Genomic DNA, 25208 nt, shown 5'->3' with positions numbered 1-25208 from the left:
CCTATGCCTGTGATGAGAAGGTGAAGAAGTAATGACTTAAATTGCTCTGGGGAACTATCCAACAAAGTAGCACCTGAGCCGATCATCTGTGCAGTCCATCCATCAGGAGAGGCCATTAAAATAGGTTAGACAAATATGTTGGCAACAGGCCCTGCCCTTGGTCAACGGCCTTTGGATCTCATTTTTGCCATAATACTGTAATTCCTGGGAAAAGCAGGTTTAGTTGTAAGAGAAGGTGGACAAGAAATGCAAGGGAGCAGAGCTATTTTTGTGACAGCTGTGCTTTGGGTATTATGTAGAATATTGTGTAGAATAAGAGACTTCAGTAAAACAGGTGGATAAAGCCTACAAAATTTGTTAAACTCTGTGTTTCTCCACTTGTGTTACTGGAAGAGTTGTTTTTCTATGGAGATTTTTTCAGTATCTAAATGATGTGTAAAGGTGCATAGAGGTACCTTGGTGGATAGGTGTGTATATAATCTGTGCTGGGCTGTGTTGGTTTCTTCTCACTATGATCTTTGGGCACCAAACTTGATTGCAAAGAGGAGTTACATGGCACATGTGTTGATCTTTTTGCTGTGCTGTGAAGAGCATAGGAGTATGGTGAGTTGAGCGACGAGTAATTCTCCACGGCTGTTCTTGCTTTCTGCCTCGCTGTGGAAGTGGACCCAACCCCAGGCAGTTTATGGGACTTCTCACAAAGCAAGGGCTATAGCATTGAGGCAAATATTTGTGTATTCTGGAGGGAAAATGCACTTCTCTGAAGCACAAACATCCCAAGGTGCTGTAGATGGTAACACCTGTATGGAGTTATTTTATCTCTGGGCTCATCGGGCTTTAGGAGCGGAGCCATATCTTAAAGGAGCTGTCACAGCAATCCTTGTTTGCCTCCAAGGTGTCTCCTGAAGTGCTCCTGCAGGTAATTAATCACCTAATAAAATACACTCTTTGACAGTAGGTGGAATTTGGAAATTAATTTGCACCCCTTAAATGAGGCTTCTAAAACTATAATTACCATGAAAGGAAGAAACGAGCTGTGTCAGGTGTATAAATGATTTATTTATCAAGAATAAACTGTCACCAAAGTGGCACTTAAAAGAAATGCAGCACAGACGCTGCAAGCTTAAGTGAATTAAGCAATGACATTTGCCTTCCCTCCCATATTTGCAGGTCCTGGGGCAAATCTTCAGTTGTTTGTGAAGTGTTTGGTACAAAAGTGACCTGCAACAAAATTATAGCTGCCTTTTCCATGTTCTCATTCTCTAATGTGTGATCATGTCTTGCTGCCCCATCATTCCCTGCTCAATGCCTTATCGCCAGAAGAGCCTCTGGCCTCCCCAGAGGACACCACAGACCTTGTGCTGACCAGTTGGCCATTTGGATTTCTCATTATCTGTCCAGATGGTGGATTTTGTGAACTGGGTCTTGGTAGCATCAGGAAATAGAAAAGGGAGGAAGTTTTAACTAGTTGGCTGGAGGGTGTATGGTTTAAGTTACCTGGAATAACAGAAAGTCCAAGCTATCTGATTCTCTTTTTTTAATCCAGAGAAATGTGAGAATAACAACATCTTAAAAGTGTATCATTTACAAAAATATTTACCTTCAACATCAAGCAAATAACCTGCTAAAAATGTGTTACCAAAATGTCTGGCCTGTGCACCAAAGCATCTGAAGACTTATTTTGGCTGTGTGAGTAAAGGGGACATGGGCTTCACTGCAGCATTCACTGTGAAATTGCCCCTAACAACTGTTCCAGTTGCTACATCTGAAATGTATTTGTTGCTGACAGTGTAATTTGCCAGCTTCAAAGTGCACGTGGTGTGCCAATACAGTATATGTAGTTTGTGTGACATGGAAGAAAATTGTCTCATTATTACATATTAATTTTACATTATTGGTGCATTAATTTCTGAGAAAGCCCAAGAGCATTTCTATTCATTTGTGTCAGACTGATTTCTCTAATCACAGCTTCTGGGAAGGGCTGTGCCTGATTATTTCCCCCATGGTTGTTTGCCTAAAGTTAAGTTGACTTGAACAAAAGGGATGAGGGTGCTCAGCACCCCGGCTTGATTCAAAAGTCTTTTGTACACAGTGAGAAGATTTCTTGAGTTAAAGGCCCTTGAGAAAAACCATAGTAAGAGTGAAATAGTTTACCATGCCCTTTTTATTTACATTTTAGTAATGTGGTCTCTTACACCAGAAGTGGCTTTTGCTGGAAAGCATCACATATGAAATAGACTGCCATTCAAAAACCTCCATGTGATGCTCTTAGATTGGAAATGCCATATTTTAGTTATGGGAACTGACAGATTGCAAACAACTCGTGTGAGCAAAAAATACTTGTGATTCTTACTTTTTGCTTAGGAGTGTGGGTTGGAATAATGCTATGCAAAATCCTTTCAATATAAACTAATACCTTTCTTCTCCCTTCTTTTCCAAAGTTTTACCACAAAGTATTTTTACTGGATTGCAGAATTTTTTGGAAGTGTATTAGAAATATTTTTCATGAAAACTGAGTGGCAAAAATTAAATGCTCTGGAATGCAGCTGAAGGGGCAGTCCAACTACCCTGAGCATGTCCTGGTTTGCTTGAAATATGGTTGCCCTTTACAGGCACTCAATTCATCTTGAGGCCAATTTTAACAGTGCACAGTGCAGAAATGACTAACTGTTATGACATGCCCTGAACCAGCTCCAGTTCAGCTTGTGTAAATTCTACATGTGGGGTGCTTTTGGAGCTGACAGGTGGAATTTTATTGTGATTGTATTTAACTATTCCGCCACAGTAACGGCTTTTGTCATTTATCTTACTGAGTTGCTACGTGTTGCAAAGCAAAGACACGAGTTCTTTACTTTTTTGTGGGTGTGGTTTTTTTTTTTCAATCACCACATCTTGTAAAGGCTGTTGCTCAGGGTAGGATCTTCCCAGTGTTCAGCTACACTTTCCAAATGGGTACTTACCAGCTGGTCTGTAGGCACAAGGCATCATATCAGACTCTCTTCTGGGATGACCGCTGCTGGGTGCACCGTGGTGGTGATGGTAGAAATAGCTCATCCTTGGTTTAAGCCTGAGAGTGAAGTCAGCCAATATTTTCTGTTCCTTAGGCCGTGCTCAGAGATCCTCTTCTGGCTGCACAGCCGGCTGAAAAGGTTACAGCCCCCTTGCTAGTTGCCACCTTTGACTGGCTCATTTGGCATGAAGTGCAGATGGAGCAGTTATGTGAGGAGCCAGAGCAGCGCTTGGGGGGGATGGGGACAGTAATGTGTGACGGGGGTTGTAATAAGCACTTGGGAGCAGGATGAGTGTGGTAACCAACCCTTCTATCCCCTAGGCTGCAGCTGGAAGGGAAAATGCAAGCAGACAGTATGGGTAGAGCTCATTCTGTCTCAGATTCTCTTTCTTAGTCTACTGGAAACTTCCCTCTAATGTAACAGGCTGTTTTCACCATGTCTATCAGCATTTCAGCACAAATTTGGGAACCTCCTTTCCACCCCAGGTTAGTCCTAGGCCTAAGACACTGATTATATTCACTGCAGGACTTCCAAACAAAGTCAGGTCATTTACTGGCATCATGTCAGCTGAGCTTTTAAAATTCTGTATGTGAGCACAGAATCAGCACACTGTTCTGCAGGTTTCTTAACTCTTTGCATGATCCCAAAGACCACTCCCAGCATTTGGTGGTACTATTTAAAGTTAACAGTAGTATATCTTTTGATTAAAAGCCACAGTTGATTTTTGCTCTTGTATGAGTTCTGCAGATTTTGGTTGTTTTGTCTGGAGTAGTCTATTAGTACTTTCGCTGAGATAAAAATTGCGTTTTAAGTGAAGAAAGCATTCTGGCACAAATTAAAAAATCCCAAGGAAGAAAAATGAAACATGTAATTAAAATGCCTCGAGGATGAAACATTATGGGAATTGTAATATATAGCTTGCTAATCTCATTAGAAAAAATCCTGTGTTAAGTCACCTGGATATATTATATGCTGCTAACACCAGTGTGTTCCTTTTAAGCCCAAAAGGTTATGAACATTACATTGGAAAAGGCATTTGCTTTGAAATCAGCTCATTCTTTGTTTTAGGCAGTAACATTGCTTTCTTTCCTTTTCTCTTTAGTCCTTAACTTGCTAATTTTTCTTTGCTACACTGCCTGTTGCCCAGTTCTTTGAGTCCAGCTATGTGCGGTGCAACCTCAGGGATGTCATGTCTTTGATCAGGATCAGTATTTCTTTCTTCAGATGTTGCCTTGCAATTTTGTTGAACTAATTTGGAAAGATACATCTCAGTCAGTCTCAGGGTGAAAGGAGCATCATGCATGCATTACGGGTCTGTGGGTGGCACCCAGAATAAAGCATCCAAATGCTGCAGGAACAGAAACAGTTCTGGAGACCTACCTAAGGGTAGGTTTCTCAAGCAGATACTAAAATACTGTCCACTGAAAAGGTAAAATTTCTGGAGATTCCTCAAGGTTAGGGAATGTCTGGCTATTTCCCCAACCAACATTTTTGTGCTTGATTTTTCTTTCCCCTCAAGTAATGCCTGTTAGCATGAAAATTATTCCATTGCTGATTTTCTGTTTCTCAGCTGGAAAACAATTGGGAAGACTATGGTTCAAATCATATATATGTAAATCCCATCTACTGCTGTGTATCACAGACAAAAGCCCATACCAGGCAACACAACGTAAGCCATTGCGCTGTAAGTTTATCAATCTACCTGTGACAGCAGGGAATTGGCAAATCTGCCACTTGGCTGTGATGGGCATTTGACATGGCTGCAAAACCAATGAGGAAAAGAAATCATCTCAGTGGAACCTTCTGGATGCGAAATAGCCTTTAAATGAATTAAAGCTGTGAGAGCAGCATTTCCCATCCATTTCCCTCTAGAGGCCATGCTATAGTGGGCGTGCAATTTGGCTTTCTCCTTTTGGTGTCAATATTTTCCACAGAAGTACGTTTCTTAAAGGGACCATCAGTGCAACAGATGCTGTGCTCAGACCTGCTGCGTGAGAGGAGTGTGCTGGAAATGGCGGGATCCGATCCCATCGTGCGGCCCTGGCAGTTACATTGACTGCTTAGACTTTGCTGGTAGTTGTAACGCTAAAACCTCTTGGTGGAGCTGCAGTTGTGTTGTTACCTTGGCTTATCCTCTGTTGGGTGTTTGAGGTCACTTTGAGTTCTTCATTGTATATCTAAAGTAACCCACAGAAAAGTTTAGACTATTTTCTTTGGCTTTTCTCTTCATTCACCACGTTGGTTGCTGCCCCAAATTAGCAGAAAACTTTGTTTAGGCGTCAGTTCAACAAAACGCTTTGGCCCAGCTCCAACTCTGGAAGAGCTTTTAGATGAGTGGGAAGTTGGGAGTGTAAAGAAGAGCATGGAGTCTAAAAACTTGTTTGGGTCTGGTCTTTAATGTTTTTAAAGTGTAATCTTGTTCCTATTCAGCAACAGTGAAAGTTAAGCATGTGCTTAAGTGCTTTGCCAAGCACAGAGGGGATGATTTATACTGGTAAAGTGGAAACCTAATAGTATCTACTTTGCTGATCACAGCTATAGCCAGGATTTCATAGAATAAGAGTGACCTGCTGTCGTGCTCTGTAGTTCAGTTCCCATCAGGCTCTGAAGATAACCCAAACCTATATCTGGGATGCGTGGACAGCCCTGCAGGGTGAGCAAATGAAGAAAATAAGGGTTTGTGTGTATCTGAGACATTCCAGTTGTTTAGTTCTTGCCCACCAAAGCACCCTTGTTCCTGTGGATCCTGTTCCCGTGCTCTTGTAGTTTGGCACACTTTCCTCATGTCCAGGCTGGGTAACTGAGTGTGATAAATTGTTTTGGTTTAATTGTATGGCTTAGCATTGTGGTTATGACAGATCCTCAAGGCAGATGGAAATGAGGTGGCTGTATAAAGACATTCAAATGAATTCAAAGGCTTATGATGAAAGCATCTTCTCTGTAAATGAATTAAATCATTGAGAGTGATGACTTTTATTTCCACAGGTCTTATAATGGTGGTGCCGTTGTGCAAGCAGGGTTAGACTCCTTTGAGGAAGCCTGCAAGAGGTTCTTGAAAGCAAACCCTCCCTGCTCTCTGCACGCTGTATTTGCGTATGCAGCCAGCCTCGTCTAAAGTTTTTCCCAGCTTGCTGACAGGCAGGAAGTTGGGGGATGCAGGCAGTGAGACGGCTTTCCCAGGGGCTCCATTGCTGTGGACGGGTCTGCACGTCGACACCTGGGAGGGCAGGGAGTCCCAGGTGGCCCTGCAGTGTCCGACCTGACATTGCACAGCTGCTACCTTTGGGTGGGGGTGGAAGAAATGCTCCATTAGGAGCAGAGTAGCTCTCCAGCTGCATATGCAGGGAGGTCTTCCGGGTCCAGGGGGCTTCCTGTTTAAATAGTTACAGAGTCTGCAGAATTGGTTAAACTGTCAAAAAAAAAATGATAGAGGGTAAAAAAATAATAAAGGAACCATCCTTCCTGTATCTGTACGTGCATTGTCTAACTGTTCATTTGGGTTCAATCAAATGCTTGTTGCGATTTTTCAATTCACTTTAATGGGTTTTAGATTAGGTCTTCTGTAATGTGGAATCAGATTAAAGTTTGTGGAACTGCAGCTGCAGTTCAGGAAAGCTCGTGCTTTAGTACATAAAAGCTAGGAGGGATCATTGTCCTAAGCTAGTAGGTTCCCCAATATAACATAGACAAGTCATTTCACTCAGTGACTTCTGCAAGACCATGTTTTGTGGTTGGGCTAAAGCAATGCAACTGTTTATTAAAAAATAAAAAAGGTAGATGAGGGAGAGAAAATATTCCAGTCTTATTTCAGGCACACAGGATAGTCGGACAATTCAGTACAGGACATATTTAACCACTTCTCTGTAAAGAGGTGGGAAATTAGACATGTGTTTTAGTGCTTTGCAGAACCAACTCCTATTCAGCTAACACCACAGACATCACACATGGAGAACTCCTTCAAGGAGTCTGTGAAGATCAGTCCTTTAACTCCTCCTGTACTGACTTGCCATTTGGGCTGCTGTACGATGGACTGCTTGCTCTGGCCTGGTGAAGCTCCTGCCGCGTTTCCCCTGAGCATCGTTTCACTGGCACCCACTGGGGCACTGCCATGAGACTGTGAGCACCTTGCAGGAAAAGGCTATTTCTTCTTTTACCTGCGGTGTGCAACGCAGATATGGCCGTTCCTAAATAGTTGAAAGTAGCAAGTCACAGAGGAAGCTTAGCAATGGCCCATTTTGTGAATTGTTCCCAAAATTTTGAATGTGTATACACGTAAGTGTGTATACATGCGTGTAAGATCAGTAAAATATCTTTACATGAATAGCATTTCCGAAATTTGATGTTAATCTGCATTTTTTCTCTCTGCCACATGATGGAGATAATGGTGTAAGATACATAAACAGCGCTGCATGGGTCATGCACTTCAAAGAAAGAAGTTTCAAGTTGGCGGTTTACAGTAGTTGTTCTGTTAGTGTTGGTTTTGCACTAGCCTCGAGAGAATAATTTTCATATAGTATCTGTGGGGTGTTTTGTTTAAGGCAATATTTGGTTACTTGTCTTGTTCTGTTGTTTTTTGTTTTGGGTTATTTTTTTTTCCCCATAAAAGGCAAGTATGCAGGAATACCCTTACCAAATCATCCAGGCTATCGCTGCAGCAAAACACTAAAGTTTGTATTTGGTGATACATTCAAAAGAATTTGCTTAGTTTGCATTGACTTTATTGGAACTTGAAGTTGGACTTACATGTACACGTTTTGGGCTCAGGTACAGCCACTAGTAGGGCTGTTTGTGTCTGCTTCTGCAAAACCAGGCAATTTGCAGCAGTTCCTGCTTAAGAAGTTAAAAAGAGCACATCCTAGATCCTGCTCTCACCGTGAGTCTGAGTCTGTGCATCCTTGGGAGGGCATAGTAGGATCTGAATTAGTTGATCCTTGTGTTGTGTGCTAGAACCCTTGGATCCACTCTCTCCTCTTTTCTCCATCTTGCGCATGGGTCCTGATCCAAAAGCTGTCCAAGCCACATGTGCGAAATTCCCAGTGATTTCAATGAACTTTGGATCAGGCTCATATGCAAAGGCAGAGATGGATTTTCCCATGAAAGTTTTTTTTTACTGACATTCAGAAATCTCCTGCTGAGAGATGTATTTGATTTTTATGGTGAGAGCTGCTGTGTTATGTTTGTAATCATAATGTAGTAACAAGACATTTGTAACAAAACTGCTATAGGTTGAGATAGATCCAGGAAGGGAGAAACACATGTTTCTTTCCAGTCTGTTAACTTTTTGTGGCTCTTGCTCTGAAGACACGGGTTCCTATGCTGATGTCAGTGCAGTTACAGCTGCACTATTGTCAAGTTTATTTGACTGAGTATTTGTTGGATGAAGCAATACTCTCACCCCTGTCCGTAGATCCACCTGCCTTGTGAATTGAACATGCTGCTTGTTTAATTCCTTGTACTCAGGTCCTTGTATCTTGTGCAAAATTCTCATTTGAGGAGCTGGTCAACTTCTGTGATACTACAAATCTATCAGTCCAGTGCCTGCCTATAAATTATTTTTTTTCTTTGATTAGTTTTTTGTATGTTTGTACTTGGAGGCTCTCCCTTGATAGTTACCTTTTATAAGGCATTTTTGTAATTACATTCAAAATGTTACATGTATGTAAAATATACATTACAAATGCCTTCAAAGTTAGAGAACTGACGTGCTGCCCGGACAGCTGCACGTAACCCTGTGTGGGTGTGTGCACCCACGTATTGCCGTAATAGTTTCTCCAAATGTTAGGGTTTTTCCTCAGAAGACTTTTTCCAGAAATGCTGTGCTCCATGCTTTAGGGTTCTGCTCCTGTGTTTTTTTCATGAGAACAAAGATTAGTCCTTCATGGTCCTAAACTCAATGCATGTGCATGACTTAAAGGCATTACCTACCAATAAATAGGAGATTAGCTGCGGCTTGTGTATTTCCTGATCAGTTCAGGTTTTTTCAGATGGTTCGTTGTTATCCCGTTTCCTTTAACGATGGGACACTCTAATGAGTTTGCCATCTGACATACATCTGCTTCCTGTTAAACAATACCTTCATTCTTCTAGAGCTGCTATATTCATCTTTTATCCTACAAGATTTTTATCTGCGCCTTGAAAACAGCATGTACAAATCGATGTCAGCATATTCATTTTCTTGTTGAGGATTTTTTTGATACGTTGCTTTTGAGAAGGAATAGCAAAACAGGCATCTCCTTTAGTGTTTGTTTGTTGGAGAATGGGAGAACATGGATATTATTTGTCTAATTAGGGGTCAGTCAGTCCAGTTCCTGTTTGAAGTCGAATAAGACCAACTTCTGTGGCTAATGTTATGCAGTTACTAATAGATATTCTGTCCTGCCAGCAAAGTAAGGGGCTGGTGCAAAAGGGAGAGGGGGCATGTATTTGAAGTCTGCTAATATTGTTTCTTTAAGAAAAGAGCCTTCAATAGCTCGATGATGGTCTGTCTCATGCGTGTGCAGTTAGTGCTCTGTGATCATCAGGCTCTCTTAAATCAATCCAGCCTGAATTGAGTTTGTGCATCTGCCGCAGTGCTTCTTTTTTTCCCATGTGTTGGGAACACGCAGTCATGCTGGATCTCTGACTGTGTCTTTCCCCTTCGCTGGTCAACATTGCCCCTCCAGAAAAACTTTTTTCTTTTCTTTTTTTAATCATAAAAGCTTTTTCTAGTGGAGGGAAAACTGGATAGAATTTTCCTTGTATTTATCTGTCTCTACGTAATGGTGCAGTGCTGTTTAAAAGCAAATCCTGTTGTATGTGAAGTTCTGCCACACGGGTCCAAAGAACATCTGTGAGAATGGCTTGTAACCAAATTAAGCAACCCTGTGGGGCACATAATGTTTTGTCTCAGAAAGGAATTTACTTCCAAACATTCACATATGCCAGGTGACAAGTGGAAATATTTGGGCTTTAGAGCTGGGGAAACAGAGGAAGCAAGGTGCAAATATTTATTTGAGGGTTAGTGGATGCTTGAATCAGAATAAAGAGTATAATTCAGGAATTTTGTATTTCTTCCCATTTATAGCTTGCAGTTGTCTCCCAGCTCACACAGGATTAATGTTTGCTTGAAAATGAGGGAGTTGCTGATTATCTCAGGTGGCTGCTGGTGCATGATCTGAAACCTTTGTTTCAATGATACTCTTGGCACTGTTGAGACCAGTGTTTCTACCACCCTAAATGCCGTTCCTTTGTCTCTGGCTGTGCTGCAGAGCCACGCATTCAACTCCGAAGAGCTGTGAAATGTTGTTTGTTGCAGATGCAACTTGATAGTTTTACCTGTGATGGCCCAGCTTCCCGTGGGGTTCCACCTCTCTTTGGCTTCGTGCAGTCTTATAGGAAGGTGCTGTATGTGAACTTGGTCTTTCACTGTGTCCCTTAAGGAATGTAGCCAAGAGAAGGTCGTCTCTGGTCATTGCTATACCAGCACTGTCATACTTGCCTGAAGAGTTTTGTTTCTAATTGCATCAATGTTTATTAACAAAGCACTCCATCATTTATTTAACATAGAAACTTACCCATTCTTTCACCACACTCACACCTTTCATCTCTCAGAGCTGCAGGAACATGGCTGATGGCTTTGACAGTCTGTCATTCATGTTAAGATTATAAACTACCTTCATTAGGTTCCTTGTGAAAACTGCAATTTATCGAGGAGGATCTGGAGGCAGTATTAATGGAAGCTTTGCAAGAGAAGTCGTCAGCTTTGTCAGCTCTGGGATACCGTCAGTGATGGTTGTGCCGAGCTCCTCTACACCTTCATCTTCAGTCAGTACTGTGGAAAGCTATGGGTCTTCATACCGTACTATATATAATGGTGTGTACTGCTACGACCTCTGACGTGGCCAGGGAAGAGGCTTACCTCATTTCATGCTGTCTTTTCAAATCCCATCATGGGGAAAGTATATAGCTGGAACATCAGTTTATCATAATCCAGATGTATTGGGCAAGCGTGTGAGGAATTTTAGGACAAGGCACTGAACCAAATTTACTGTGATTATTAATGGAAATGTTTTGGTGTCAACGCCAGTGGGCAGACAGGGGTTTTTATTCTACTGTAACTTGAACCTATTTGAAAAGAACCATCTTTTATAAAGAAGCTGATGAAAAAAATTAAAGGAATGTAAAAGGCACTTAGGTAAAGGGAAGATTGTTCTCCTGGAATTTGTGTTTTCTATATCCTTGGAAAACAGTGTATTTTTGGATACTCAGAAGTGAGTTATTAGACTTTTCTTTGTAATTACAATGGAGAGGGCACAGTTTGGCACCTGCAGCTCAGACACTGTGGTGGAGTACTCCTCCTGAATACAGGCTTCAAAGGTGGTAGCGTTTCTATGAGCCTTGTCAAAGTGCGTGCAAGTGAGAGGTTAGGTGCAAGTTTGAGAACTGTTCCATGATGACTACACTACGTTCTCCCTGAAGTGAGCAGATGTTCTTGCCATTGGCCTTTGTGATATTTGTACTGTCAAAATCCTTTCATAACTGTTGGCTTTTCTCCCATTGCTGTTACTGTAGGGAACAGTGGAGGAGGTATGGGTGAGAGCAGTTTCTGGGATGGAGGCACAGTTTCAGTTGAGAAAGCTCTTACAAGGTGAGCCTGTTTCCTCCTCTGGCTGTTTATGCCTATCTCTCCTTCAGTATTTACTCTAACATTTGCAAAACCAGATAGCTCTTCTGGAGAGCAAAGCCTGCTGAACTGGAGACAGAGAAAACCTGAATAAACAAACATGTGCCACAGATTAGTAAGAACATCTGTAGGTTTTATATTGTTTTGAGAACACATACCACATAGTTTTTCATTTCTTATGCTTTTCTAGTTTCTCCCTTTCTTTCTGTGCCTGTTTTCATCTTCTTTTTAAATATATTGCTAATAAAGGTTGGAGGTAGAAAGCACAGCTGGACTCTGCATGACATGCCACTGTTTAATTTCTAGCTCGGAGGATGAGAAGAAGAGTAGTTTTATTGTATCCTAGAAGAGAATAAAGCCACATGCAAATTCCAGCCATGGACATCTGTTTCCTCTTTGTGTGAAAGAATTCTCATATTTGGAAGGGAATCCCAGTTCTGAAGGGGCTGATGAGGGTTTGTTTTTTTTTTTTCTTTTGGTTCTTTCCCCTCTTTGCCACTCCGTCAGCGTGCTCTCCTTGCTCCCTGGCTGCTGTGTTTCCTTAGGGACAATATCAGCTTGCAATTTAGCATCAGAGATTGAATGGTGAATTTTGAGTTACTTTAAAATGTTGTGTTTGTAGTTACTAAGCTCCTCCTTAAACTTCTTTAATTGAACAGTATTTGGTGGGAGGACTTTTGCTCTGTGATCAATCTTGAGTACTTGCAGGTTGGTATTTTTTTTAGAAGTGGAGATGTGTATATCTGTTGCTCTGGCTGTGAAGTGCAACTATTTCTAGAAGTAACTTATTAAAAATAATATTTTAAAATCCTTCTGTATCAGTGGAAATAAGTAGATCTGTAGAAATAAGAATCTGCAATATTCATTACATTGTTAGGCATCAGGTGCCAAGGACTAAAGGGACCAGAGTAAACGATAATTTCACTAACCTATAAAACATCTTAGAATAATGATTTACAGCTGTCTGGGGGCTTTAAACTTTTGTGTGTGTATGTGTAAGAGCTGACTCTTTTGAACAAACAGCACAGTTATATAATATTAGGCCAGACATGAGAACTGGTACTCTCTGTCTATTTTGTATTAACGTCAAATGAGAGGTTGGTGGAGCTTGCCAGGGTTTCATATTTGCTGGCAGAAAGCTACCCACATGTGTGGACCACATTTTTATTGTTGCATTAGCCTATTTCAGGCATAAATATCGCTGCCTAGCAGGGTGTGATTCTGTTCATTGCTGAAGAGCTTTTCTTTTAAAAAGCAAAATATGAAAAGGAATTAAATGCTGTAAATCTTCAAATGAAGAAGCGTCCCCAGACTGCAAGATTTTGTCACGTCTGTCGTGGTAGAGGAATGAAGGGCAATAAGCTGTCTAAAGGCTTTTTCATTGTTGGATGAGTTACCCTTGCAGAGCTATTGCTTTTTGCATATATTAATCCTACTTTTGGGTGTGGGCTGTTTAGTCTAGTCTCTTAGGGAAACAAGGCTTATGGAAACAGGGTGTATGCACACACAAATGCGCAGCAGCCTGCGCAGCCCTTGGACATGTTGGCCATGGAAATGTGGCAGAAAGGCCGAGGCTGCAAAGATAAATAGAAGCTCCTATAAGTTTCTTGAAAATACGTGTGTGAGGGGAGAATAAAGGCAATTAAGGAGCTTGAGGGAAGGCTTGCAATAGGAATTGAACTTTCAACAGGGGCTGTGGAATAGATATCAAGAGGAAATGTGATGAAGGTCCCCGTCGTGTGAAGATCACCAGAACTAGCTTGGAAATTATTTGGCTTCAGAGAATCTGATGACAAAAAACAAATCCACAGGAAGCCAGACTCCCTTTCATGCCAGTACCCATGAAATGTGTGGGTTTTGGTTTTAAGTCAGGATGTTGTCAGGCTGCAATGGAGGACTGTAAGAAATGAAGATGTTTCCTGTTAGGATCTTCTTGGTGCAGGCAAAGGTGCTGCTCTGCTTGCCTTTGGTGGCGGTGCTTCCTAGTTTGCTTTTTGCAAGTCTTCAAATTCAATTCAAGTGTGACTTATGAGTGTTTAGGTCCTTATCCTGCAGACGTCTTGGAGAAGAGGGAGCCCAGCGACTGTGCAGATCCCACTGATGTGCATCCAAAACCTTCCCAGGCACTTCGGAAGCCTGTGGGGTGCAGCATCTTGTGAGGTGCACAGGGAAAAGTGAAACCAATAATCCCCATCCAGTTCTGGTTCCCACTGAGCAGGACACGGAAAGCAAACACCACTAACGCTGAAAATCAAACAGCAGTCGTGAACAAATTTCCTCTTTGATTGTAATGCTGCTAGCTAGGAGATAAAAAGGGGTTTATGTCAAAAGCTTCCCTTGTTGTCTTATTAACAGCTGCATAATTTTACCACTCATTCACGCATATAAAAAAGCAAAACTTGGAGACTGTATTTGAAAGCTTGTTTTGTTTGGTGTACAGCTGGATACAGAGCATTTCCTTTTCTCTCTTTTAGCAAATTTGAAGCAAATGTAGTGAGTATTGTTTCTTTTTTCCCCCTATTTTTTGCCCTAGATAATAGAAGATTATGTTGCTTTTCATTTTACATTGCAAAGAAATCATGCCATTTAACTCCAATTCAACAATGATGCAGCAGCATGTGGATATATATATCTTCTCATAAATATATTACCACACATTACTGTCAAATAGCTGGACTTTTCCACCCAGTATTAAAAACAAAATTTAATTGCTACACTAGAGTTTCAAGGCCCTGATAAATAAGAGCCATGTCTGACCTTTATTGTGGGGCTCTGAGATGCCACCAGGGATATTGCTCATTGTTCAAGATGACAAACTTCCTCTGAGATTTCAGTTTGTCAGCTCAATGTACAGCAGTGACATTGATTTCTTCTCACTGCCATTTCCTGCCTGAACAGATAACAAATTTTCTGTGGCAGGTGTCTGTCAAGCTTAGTTTTGCCTGGCAGATTAACTTAATAGACTCATTTATTAATCATTAGTTGCAACACAGTGAAGCAGACAATACTCCTGTGATGTTGAATGGATGTACCAGTTCAGAAGCCTTTGTGTAGCTTGAATGTGGATTTAACAAGCCATTCATATCTCTGTAGTGAATGTTCTTAACATGACATTGCTCATGTTACAAAGAGAAAAGATTTATCTATTAGTTGTGTGACCCATTTTGAGTGTACACTAATTTTCATGGCAAGAGGTGCGTAAGTGCTTTCTGAGACTAATAAAATGATGCACAAACTACAAAATCAGCCTACATAAAGGGCAAAACCAACATGTATCATGCTTGAAGGAAGATAAGAATAGGAGGAAAAAAATAGATACTTGGAATAAGATTTGAATTTGGGGCTGACCGGCTGTTGAAGAGAGAACTGCAGAAGCATTTAGGAAGGGGCAAAGCAGACCTGCAGATACAGCTATAGGGCAGTTCTGGCCCAGGCTAGTATTTGCACAGGGATTCTTTCTTCTGAGATGTCTTGAGAGAGATACCTGGGCTGGAGATAGCAAAGGCAGGGGTTGTTGGTACCAGAGGTGGATATTGGACAGGGCTTGTCAGGAGGAGGAGGAAAAGCCAGAAGAACTTAGTGGAGAGACTGGAAGAGGAGAAATCAGTAAGGAAAAGCAAAACCATGGAAAGTGATGTCTCTTGTTGCAAGAAATCGCTCTGTTCACGGTGAAAACTGACATACTACACATGTTGGCCCTGCACAGCCTACAGAGCTGAGGGAGAAGTATGTTTGCTTTTTTCCCCCTCTGTTAAGAGGACTGTAAAGGAGCTGGAAATGCACAAGCACTGCTGGGGACATAAGGCAGCAGGAATGAGCCTAGGTAGAGATACAGGCTGTTGCTGGACAGAAGAGCCTCTCATAGGTGATGAGAAGAGAGCCACCAAGCTTCTCCCTTGGGTTTTGGTTGGGTTGTGGTAGCTCTTCATGACCTGCTTTTAATTCTCAAGGGGGCTTGTTAATGTGAGATCACTGGGAGATGTTCAGGAAAGTTTCTGCAGCTGATGCCCAAACTGCAAAGGCTTGGTTGGAGCACAACTGTTCTCAGCTCAGCGCTTGTGAGAGGGTGTATTGCTGAAGATGTTTTTTTACCAAGCTGTGTTCCTGGCCTTGGGAGCGTGTTTCTTGAACCATCCTTATGGCTTTCTTGGCTGAGCGTCAAACCAAGAATGTCCCTGCACTAGATCATAGCGCTTATTGCTCTTCTAGGCCACCCTGGTAACAATACATTAACCTCTCAGCAGGGAATGTGATAAACAAAGTAAAACTGCTTTAGTGAAACCAGTCATTTAATGGCAGCGTTCATAAAGTGTTCTTAAAGATTTGTAAATGTAATAAGCTGCAGTTCACTGAGTGAACAATAACTGTTCCTAATTTAGCCAGTCAAGGAACATGCCAACCTAATTTGCTTTTGTAACATTATGTTGTTGTTTTTTTTTGTTTCCCCACCTCTCCAGATTCCTTTCTCTCTGGTACAATTTCCCCTCTGGGAATCCTTAAAGGTAAGTCCTCTTTAATGATAGAAATGTAAGTTACCCATTTTGCCAATGCTTTCCATGGTAACTTAGCTAACTTGATTATCACAATTATGGGCACATCCAAGAATCACTAAGTATGTACCTGTCCATGTGAAGATCATTTCCCTGAATATCTGAAAAATAACAGGGAATATCTAACCACTGATATGAGGCATGCAGTCTACATTTTACTCCCCAACATGCCAGAAATCTTATCTTCTGCTCCAGCTTTTTTTTACTGGTTAAGGAAGAGGGAAACATCTTGTGTTGTGTGATATTTTTTACTTTATTTTAATTTTTTTAGTGTTTCACTCTTCAAGATAACAGGAAATTGCAAATGATACAGAGAAAACTGATTGAGCCTTGTTTTGTAGATAGGGAGAGACTCTCAGTGCATCGCTGACAAGCTGTTTTGATTGGCTGCATGTACTTTATTTAAAGGTCATTTAAAGAAGGTGTCAACGGATGATGTTTTAATAGTTCAGTCTTTCAGAATGATGAGCTGTTCTCCCAATGGGTGGTTGCTTTGTTTATCATGGACAGAGTCAGGGTCTAGATTTTTGAGCACAGAGTTGGATTTGAAGTCATGTAATTTCTCCATCCCTCTGTTTTTCCTTTAACTTACTGCAAAAGATGAAGGAAAGTCAGGGTTTTTCAGGTGCTTTGAGATCCTGGCTTGGAAGCACAGAAAATTATTGCCGATCATTAAAAGCATTGTAGCAAAATATGATGTTTATGAGAGAGGAGCTGGAAGAGAGTAGTTTTCTTCTCGATAAGGGTGCTGGACTTCTGAGAGAGCTTGGCATTGAGACCCAAACTGGGCAGAGGTACTAGGAAGGATGGGAACCGGTGATGATCTTCCTTGCCCCTTGCTGCTTCTGTTGAGGGAGGAGGGCTTAAGTTCTCCTTGGTCCTTGTATCCTTGGTTGGGACAATAGCTTATCCTCTCGCTGCGTGTCAGTAGTTTGGGTTGTTCTCGAGGAATGAGCCCAGAGTGTGAATGTTGGTGTGTAGAGGCTTCAGGGAGTCACTTACAAAGGAGGAACATGAAATATATCAAGAGCTTTCACGGAACTGAGCTGCGTTCCATAGACGATTCTGTAGATGCTTCATGACCTCAGCCTGATGTGGTGTCTGGGTATTGTCCCATTGCACAGGCTAGCTTTGGCTGCCTTATTAGGAATCTGTTTCCCTGCCAGTGTCTAGGAATGGCTTTCTGTAAACTCTTCAGCAGTGACACTGGCCTGACCTGCTAATTGTTAGTACTGCAGCCGGGTTTGGGAGCAAGAGGTGGCAGTGCTGAAAAAGTGCAGTGTTCTTGCCAAAACCACATAGAACAGCAACATCGTGTAGCTGTTTTCAGAATATAAAGTTGTTTTAACCAATGTCCACATAGCTGTGACAATAAAATGTTTTGTTTAGATTGCAGGCTTTAAAGAAGACAATTTGAATTTAGCTAGCTACAGGAGTGAGTCACTTCGGATGAGACATCATGTTTAATCTGGAGGTCAGTGCAGATCTGAAGAGAAACAAAACTGGGTTAGTTTGTTGCACAGACCAGTTACAGTATGTTCCTCTGCATGTGAAACCAAGAGTAGGAAATGGCAAAAATCAGTCTTGCATGCTCCAGTCACTTTGGCACAGCGCACAGAGAGAGCTCAAGGTTTGTCACATCAAAGCCAGACAGTGAAAGCAGAATACGTTTTGTTTATCTGAATGAAGGTCTTAAAAAAATTGCCCTGACAGTATAACAAAGAAAAAACCAAAATATTGTGGTCCCATCAGCAGGCTGGATGTGGCCGGTAGCATCAACAGGAGTGTGATTCAGGGTAGGGCTTCTCATGGATGCATGAAGGGAGCATGAAGAGACAGTAATTATGAAGGAGTGCAAGGGACAAGAGACAAATGGCATGAAGCCTGAACGCAGACAAGTTTACTGAGGCTGTTGGTTAGATAATGTCTGAGGGACTATTCTGCCCTGTATTAATCAGATTATTTGAGAAAGTTAATGTGGGAGCAGTTGTGTATGGTGTGTGTGTGGATCATCTTGCAGAAGAGAACAGAACAAGTGCTGTGGCTATGTCATTTTAAAAACCGTTAGTACAAAGTTACATAAGCTGATGGATGATAGACTTAGTCTTATAATTGCCCAAACAAGCTAATCACCATAAAAATGAGGAGAAGTATCTTTCCACTATAAAAGACAGCTAGCAAGGCACATGGAAGAAGAGGAGAGTTTCCTTTTCCTTCACATATGTGCTGGCTGCAGCCAGCAGCAGGGTGTTAAGCTTAAAGAAGCCTAATAAAGGCTTGTCCTAGGCAGCAAATCAGGTGTTTCTATATCCCATTTTCTCTGTCTGCTTTGCTCCAAGCTTCTATGGTTATTCTTTATGCTTCCAGCTGGCTTTAGCCACATAGTTTACATGCACCATTTTCTTCTGTCTGTGAATGTAGACCAGCTGTCCTATGTGAGAGTAAACTTGCATAGCGTGCACTAAACTAAGTTAGAAGGAGAGAGGCTATTGTATAGATTACTAAACTATAAGGTTACGTATGCTATGGGTGCTGGCAAAGGGGGTATTGCAGTAATTAGCAAGAAATAGATACTGCTTCAAATACAAGCCTTACTGCCAGTTGCTCAGGTGAACACACAGTTTAGAAACAGTTAACAGACTCCTTATTTCACAATGACTCAAGAAACAACAGTAAAGAAATTATGACGATTTTAATAAAAAACCCCAAACTACTCTTTTTTTGGATGTAGGTAGCATCCACTGCTGTAACACATGCTTAATGTCCTTTCTCTTCCCAATTCTGCATTTTTCCATATTTTGTTTTAGGCACAGATTATCGATATAAACCAAAGGGGAGAACAAAATAGAGTTTGAAAAAAAACCCCACAAAATCAAGAGCCTCTGGCTAGGTTTAAGTCCAGCATCATCTTGTCAGAAATGCCAGCTGCTTATGTCTCAGTGGAAATGGTCAGCTCCCTCGGAGAACAGTGCTGCGTGTAAAATAAACCCATCTCAGGTGAAACAAGACTCAGTCCTCTTGGGTTTTATATTTCTGCGTGTTGGCTGCACTTCAGAGCCTCTGAGAGTTACTGCAATGCAGCTGTACATAGAGAATGCTGTCTTTATAGACCAAATGTATTGTATGTCTGGAGAAAAGGCTCTGGTAGCCAGTGAGGAGGGAGGGAACAGGCAGGACAGGAAGACATAGGTCTCAAATGAGTAGACTTGAAAAATAAGGGGTTTTTTGGTTGGTTGGTTTTTTTAAGGAGAGAAAACAAACCCACTATCCTGGGAACCTTTTGTCTTTTTCATTAAATACATCTGATTCTGAGATGAGACACTTGGATGTTTCTAAGACTGTATAACGTCAGGGTCAGGCTGACTTCAGCCTGCAGACTGTGTGTGCCAGCAAGTCCTGCTCTTGCGCACACAGCCTCTCTGGGAGGGCTGGCACAGACTGTACTGCTCCGCTGGCCCAGGATGTGCAAGGAAAGATAAAAATCTTGGACTGACCATGCTCAAGGTGATGTTCTGGCTCTTCTGGCACTCAGTGGGGCCAGGATTTCCCTCTTTGTCTTGGTGCTGGGCAAAACGTAAAGCTCTTAGACTTTCTGCAGCTGTAGTGAGCCCATGTGGTTTTTTGTCACTGGCTTTTGCAAAAGGATAATTTTCTCAAATCTGAAGGTCTCACAAATTAACAGGTCTTCTACAAAGAGAGATATTTGGTTGGACCTTCAGAGGCAATAGCTAGAGATAGGGAGCTGAGATACATGGGCAGGTCTCTCTGGTGGGATTTTATAATGACTATGGTGGCATGTGATAATGGTGTAAGATGCTAAACAAGCAGAGGAGTGCTTCGGTGGCTTGAGGAGGAGAAAATGCTTTCAAGAGTACACGCAAGCACGTTTCCACCCTGTGAAATAAGCAGGGCATCACAGTGAAGAGAATGGGGAGAGTCCAGCTATTCCCTGCTGAGACTGAGCAGTAGCAGAAGGTTGGTTGGGTCAGAACAGAAGTTCCCCATGTTGTTCCTAAACTGGTTTCTGCCCACACGACGGAGAGCAGGCTTGGGATTGGGTTTACGCTTCCTTAGGTCCCTTTTTTTCTGTCCAGGTTCAGCTGTCACCTCAGGTAAAAGGCACTTGTGTTGAGAGGAACAGAGCTTGGGAAATCTGCTGGTGGACAGGACTATAGATCTACATGAAGGCGTTGGCAGGTGTATTCGTTTGCTTGGTTCTCTTGATTTCCCCCCTCCAGAAAGCTCAACTTCTGAGGGCTGGTATAGGCAGTATAGGGTGTGAACAAGTCTGGTTCGAGGGTGGGCTCAGCCTTGCTTGTAGTTGTCAGTGCAGATATACCTCTGAGACATAACCTTGAAGCATGCTGTGCAAAGACTGCTTGGTGGGTTTCCATGGAGGGCGAGGACTCTAATCTTGGTTGGAGCTCATTGCACCTGAGTTTTAAAGTTAATAAGAATGAAAAGTTTACAGAATGCTTCTGCCCAGGCAGCTGGGGTTCTCAGCAGTAATACGTGTTTATAACTCCACCACTGAAACAATAAACCACATGCTATTTCCCTCCTAAAATTTACAATCAAATCTGTTGCTGTTTAACAGAAAGTAGAGGAATGTACTCTAAAATGGCTCTTTCCCTGCCCTATAGGTAGGTGACAGCTTTCCTTTTTTCCTGGAGAAGCTGTCTAGTATTTCTTTTCTGCTGTGCTCAGCTGCATATAAGTCAAGAGTAAATGAAACCCAGGCCCAGCTTTAAACCCATTTCCTTGCAGGCAGTGTAGTAAGTGTTCTACCATACCTTGCTCTCTCTTTGAGTAATGATCGGGCTGATTTAGGGATTAAGTCCTAATCGTTAAATAACGCTAACGTGTCTGCCATTTGCTTAGGTGCTGTATCAGGAAAACAGATTTCCACAGCAGCGTTTCGAGGCGTGATGTAACTTGCGGCCAATGCGGCATGTGCATGCCATTAGCATAACGGCTGCATTTTTCTCACAAAAGAACAATGTACCCAACAGCTGTTCAGCAAACAGCCCTCGCTTTATTAGTGTCACAATAAGTGTCATTCACGCAGTCTTGAAGCACAGTCAAAGGAATGCTATATGCCATCTGCACCAAAGAGAAAGAAACAAATGCAATCCTTACTTACAGCACTGCAGACACATTTGAGAAAGTCAGATGGCCTTAGATCATCAATGCAGCATTTAAAACGGCAGAAGTAAAACAGGCTCACGCAGTCTGTAGATACAGAGCCAGATTGTGATGCTCTTGGTCATGCCTAGACCACAAGGAGTAGTTCTCTAGAAGCTGCTGAGCTTGCCAATGACGTCTGGGGATGTTTGGTAGCATATAGAAGTAATCAATGTGCAGGGCTAACCATTTGATTCAGACGCTTGCTTCTTGCTGAAGAACCTTTAAAGACTCATGTAATCCTTCCATGTAATTTATTCACACAAGCCCGCATGAAGCACAGATTTATTAGCAGGTAGTAGCAGTGCAGATGCTCAAGGAAAGCTGTCCTAACTTCAAAGTGATTTTTCAGAAGTGCATTTTCCTCCCCAGACACATACATGGCCCTTCATGCCCAAGTGTAGATGGCATATTGTGTTCTGCTTTGCCATGGGAACACTGTTTCGAAGACATTTTCTTTAACCAGGCTCTTAGCACATCCATTTTGATTTACATCCAAATGGGTCACAGATATCAGTGCAGTATTATATGGGGAGAAAAAGGGAATGAAATGCTTTTAACATGAAAAATATGCTGTTGCATATAGGCCAGCTTTTGTTCTCTTTCTCTCAATTTATCTAGGATTTGAGTGGGTTTAATTCTAGGGCCAAATTCAGTACTGGCATAAGTGAGTACAACTCCATTAGTGCAAATGGAGTCTCAACATTTATGTCAACAGTGAACTTAGATCATTGAATTTTTCCCATGTTTGGGCTTGCATGTTTCCTGCAAGATAATATACACATGTACTTGCACATATGCACATAAAAATTCACTGGGGAGGACGTTTGGCTCTATGCTCTATGTTTGACTTTATGTATAGAAACTGCAATCAGCTTACAAATTTTTTGCTTCTCCTGTAGCTAATGTGCCATGCATCTGTAAAGATCAGCCATGCAGAATGCCACATTGCAAGTAAAATACCTAGTAGCAAAGACAAATGTGAAAATTGCTTTTCTTTCCTCAGTCTGCAGGACTGCACATGCACACTAATCCATGTGATTAATTCGGAGAGATTTTTCTCCCCTCTGTTATCGTGAGGTTGAACACTGCCTTGAACAGAGGGGTACGTAGAAATGCTACAGATGCTTATCACTGGAGTGTATTGTAATATTTACTCAGCTGCAGACCTCAAGTTTAGTGTATGCCATGAGGTCTGCTTGCCTCTCAGTGCCTGAAGAATAGCGAGGCCAAGGCAGGGATGTCTCATTCTCTGTGGTGCTTCCTGCAGTGTTTGGGGTGTTGGTCTGGTCATCAGGTTTGAGAGGTGCGAGTGTTGCACTTTCCCAGCATCACCGTAGCTTAGGTGTCCTGAATACAGACCAAGACCCAACTGCAGTGGGAGCACAAAGCTGACAGGTGATTTCTGCCCCAAACTTTTACCACAAGCCTACAGCAAAGGTGACAGGTATGTGCAGCTAAGGAGTTGTGTGAACTAGTCAAAGGTTATTGGCCATCTGGAGGCCAGGTGTCCACAACATGTCAGGAGCCTGCCTTTGTGGGCACCATATACTTCCCCCCTGTATTTAAAGGCAGTAGTAATCTTTTCTTTTTTTGTTTGTTTTTTAGATTGAAAGGCCTTTGGTATATCCTAAGAGTGACTTTTTCAATGTGCCTTCTGCCCAGCAAAATGGGATGTCCTTGTATTGTCAGTATCAAAAGAGCTAAATAGCATTTGTGATGAGAAGTAGAAGACACTGGCCTGTGGGACAGTATGAAATGGGATCGTTAGGAAGAAAAGTAAGGCTCTGCCCATGTATCAAACTTGACCCTTCTCTGTGAACATTATCCCTGTGAATAATTGGAAATCTGCATTCAGGCTTCCCAGTGTGTCCCATCCCTCGAGGACGCACCCGCTATATTGCTTTACATGGTGCGGCAGTGCACAGCGAGATTTACATATATATCACATAAAAGTGTTTACAAAAAAAATTAGCATGTGATTGAGCTGGGAAGCTGCAGAGGGCCCCAACTGTACGAGTTTCCATGCGCTTCAGCCAGAAGATTTATTTCCAATTTGTTATTCATAAGGGAAGAGCGAGAGATTGGGATGGGGTCCTTTGAAGTGGAAAACAAAGTCTTCTATTCAGCCTTCAGCTTAATAGAATACACATGACACAGGCTTGGCATGGCGGCCTGCTTTCATGTAATGTGCTCCTTGTCATTTTGCTTTCCTAGGCTGTGAATACTAGTGGGAATGGGTATTGCCCTGGAAGTCTCCTTATCTCCTGCAGCCTTTCTGCAGGAAGAGCACAGTGTAGGCAGGTAGGAGCCATTTGGTGATGATGGTGAGGAAACCAGGCTGATCCAATTGTTGCAGTTGTGTTGCTCATAATTCCTGGTTTATGTTTCTTATTGCAAGAGCGCGTGTAGAAAAAGCAGCGTAGTTGCAGGGCTTCTGCAGGCATTATGTGGGCGCTTCTGCCCTGTTTGGGAGCCCTGAGCAGGGAGCCATGACCCATGGGCTCTGAGCCTGCTTCCGACACCCATCTGCTGTGTGACCTGAGCTCTCACCATTGTGCCCCGAGTGGAAGGCTCTTCTGAACTTGTGCAGCATCCAGGATGGCAGAGTGTGATCTAGGCACTGTATCACCGCAAATAACCAGCAATTCTGTCCACAGTTGGCGTTCTGGGGAGATATGTATGAGTCCTGTATTTCTTTCCAGGAACAAGGCCCCAGTTTTAGGAGTGATCTACAAGCCTCTAATAGTTTTCGTGCTTTGCCCTGTGTTAGTAGTATTAAAACCATGCTCGGTGCAGCACAAAGGCGAGTGTTTTAGAACTTACAAGCCTAATTTACCACAAAGCCCTGTCAGTCAGTGGGTCTGTGGGCTATGAGAGAAAACATGTGTGACCTTCAGCATGTCAGCTTGGCCTGCAGCATGAGTGTGGTTAGAAAGAATTTGGACCAGAGTCCTGTTGGTCCTCTTGGCCCTATGACACTTGTTCCTCTCAGCTTCCTCCGGGATGATGTCCTCGTGCCCTGCTTCTCTCGCTCTTCTACTTCAGGTTTGGAGCCCTGGGTGAATCGCTGAAATCAGAGATGGAAAGAAATGCATGAAGTCATCTCATCCTGCCCTTGCCAACGCAGGATTATTCCCCACAGTACAGTCTTGACTGCCTTCTCCAGTCTATTTTTAAATGACTTGAAGAAGAGGGCTTTCCTCTCCTCCCTGGGGAGGCTGGCTCCACTGTTGAGTAGACCTCATTGTTGGGGAATTTTCTTCCTGTTCTCCAGCCTCAATTCTCCTTTTCCCTAATTTAATTGAACTGTTCCTGGCTCCACCCTTCTACACAATTTTCCGTATTGCATGACTGTTGCAAATACCTGTTGTCAATTTGCAGGCATAATGGATAGGAATTCATCACCCTTTGCCTGCCTTGGCAAAGGCTCTTTGTGCAGAGCTGTACTGGGAAGCCAGGCTTTATCAGAAACTAGATTTCAGAGCTACATGCCAAGAAATAAGAATGACCTTTTACTACTTCTTTGGACAATGCCATTAACATAAAACCCCATCATGACTGACAATATGCTGGGCTTCTGGCAAAACCATGAATGTCTGTATTAATGTGCTGGTTTTCTTCTTTGTCCTCCAGCAGATCTTCCATAGTTCTTTTTTGCATGACAGAAGCAACTGCTCTGAGTTCTTTGGTTTAGTTGTAGATGTATAGACTTTTGGAGAACATCTAATGAAAAAAATACAGTAATTCTGTTTTTTATCAAGTGGCTCCAGCAGTTAAATTTCTAAACTCTGACTTTCA

General features: G+C 42.3%; 1 protein-coding gene across 6 annotated transcripts in view; it reads left to right on the top strand.

Annotated features, from left to right (window-relative positions):
• The window catches only part of SLC25A26 (solute carrier family 25 member 26), a 90164-nt gene that overhangs the window by 45280 nt on the left and 19676 nt on the right, over positions 1-25208 (top strand). For 3 of the 6 annotated variants that reach the window (XR_008578784.1, XR_008578787.1, XM_054837965.1), the window contains exons 6-7: positions 11562-11637; positions 16131-16175. The exons of 1 other annotated variant lie outside the window; for it this stretch is intronic. Coding sequence is in view for 1 of the 5 variants with exons in the window: in XM_054837965.1 (XP_054693940.1) it covers positions 11562-11637; positions 16131-16175 (121 nt within the window). In the remaining 4 variants the exon portion in view is untranslated. The remainder of the gene's footprint in view (positions 1-11561; positions 11638-16130; positions 16176-25208) is intronic. 2 more of the 6 variants (XR_008578788.1, XR_008578785.1) reach the window with 1 other exon arrangement.

The sequence above is a fragment of the Grus americana genome, chromosome 11, assembly GCF_028858705.1.
Source record: "Grus americana isolate bGruAme1 chromosome 11, bGruAme1.mat, whole genome shotgun sequence".
NCBI classification, from domain to species: Eukaryota; Metazoa; Chordata; class Aves; order Gruiformes; family Gruidae; genus Grus; species Grus americana.
This window is presented reverse-complemented; position numbering and strand designations above follow the sequence as displayed.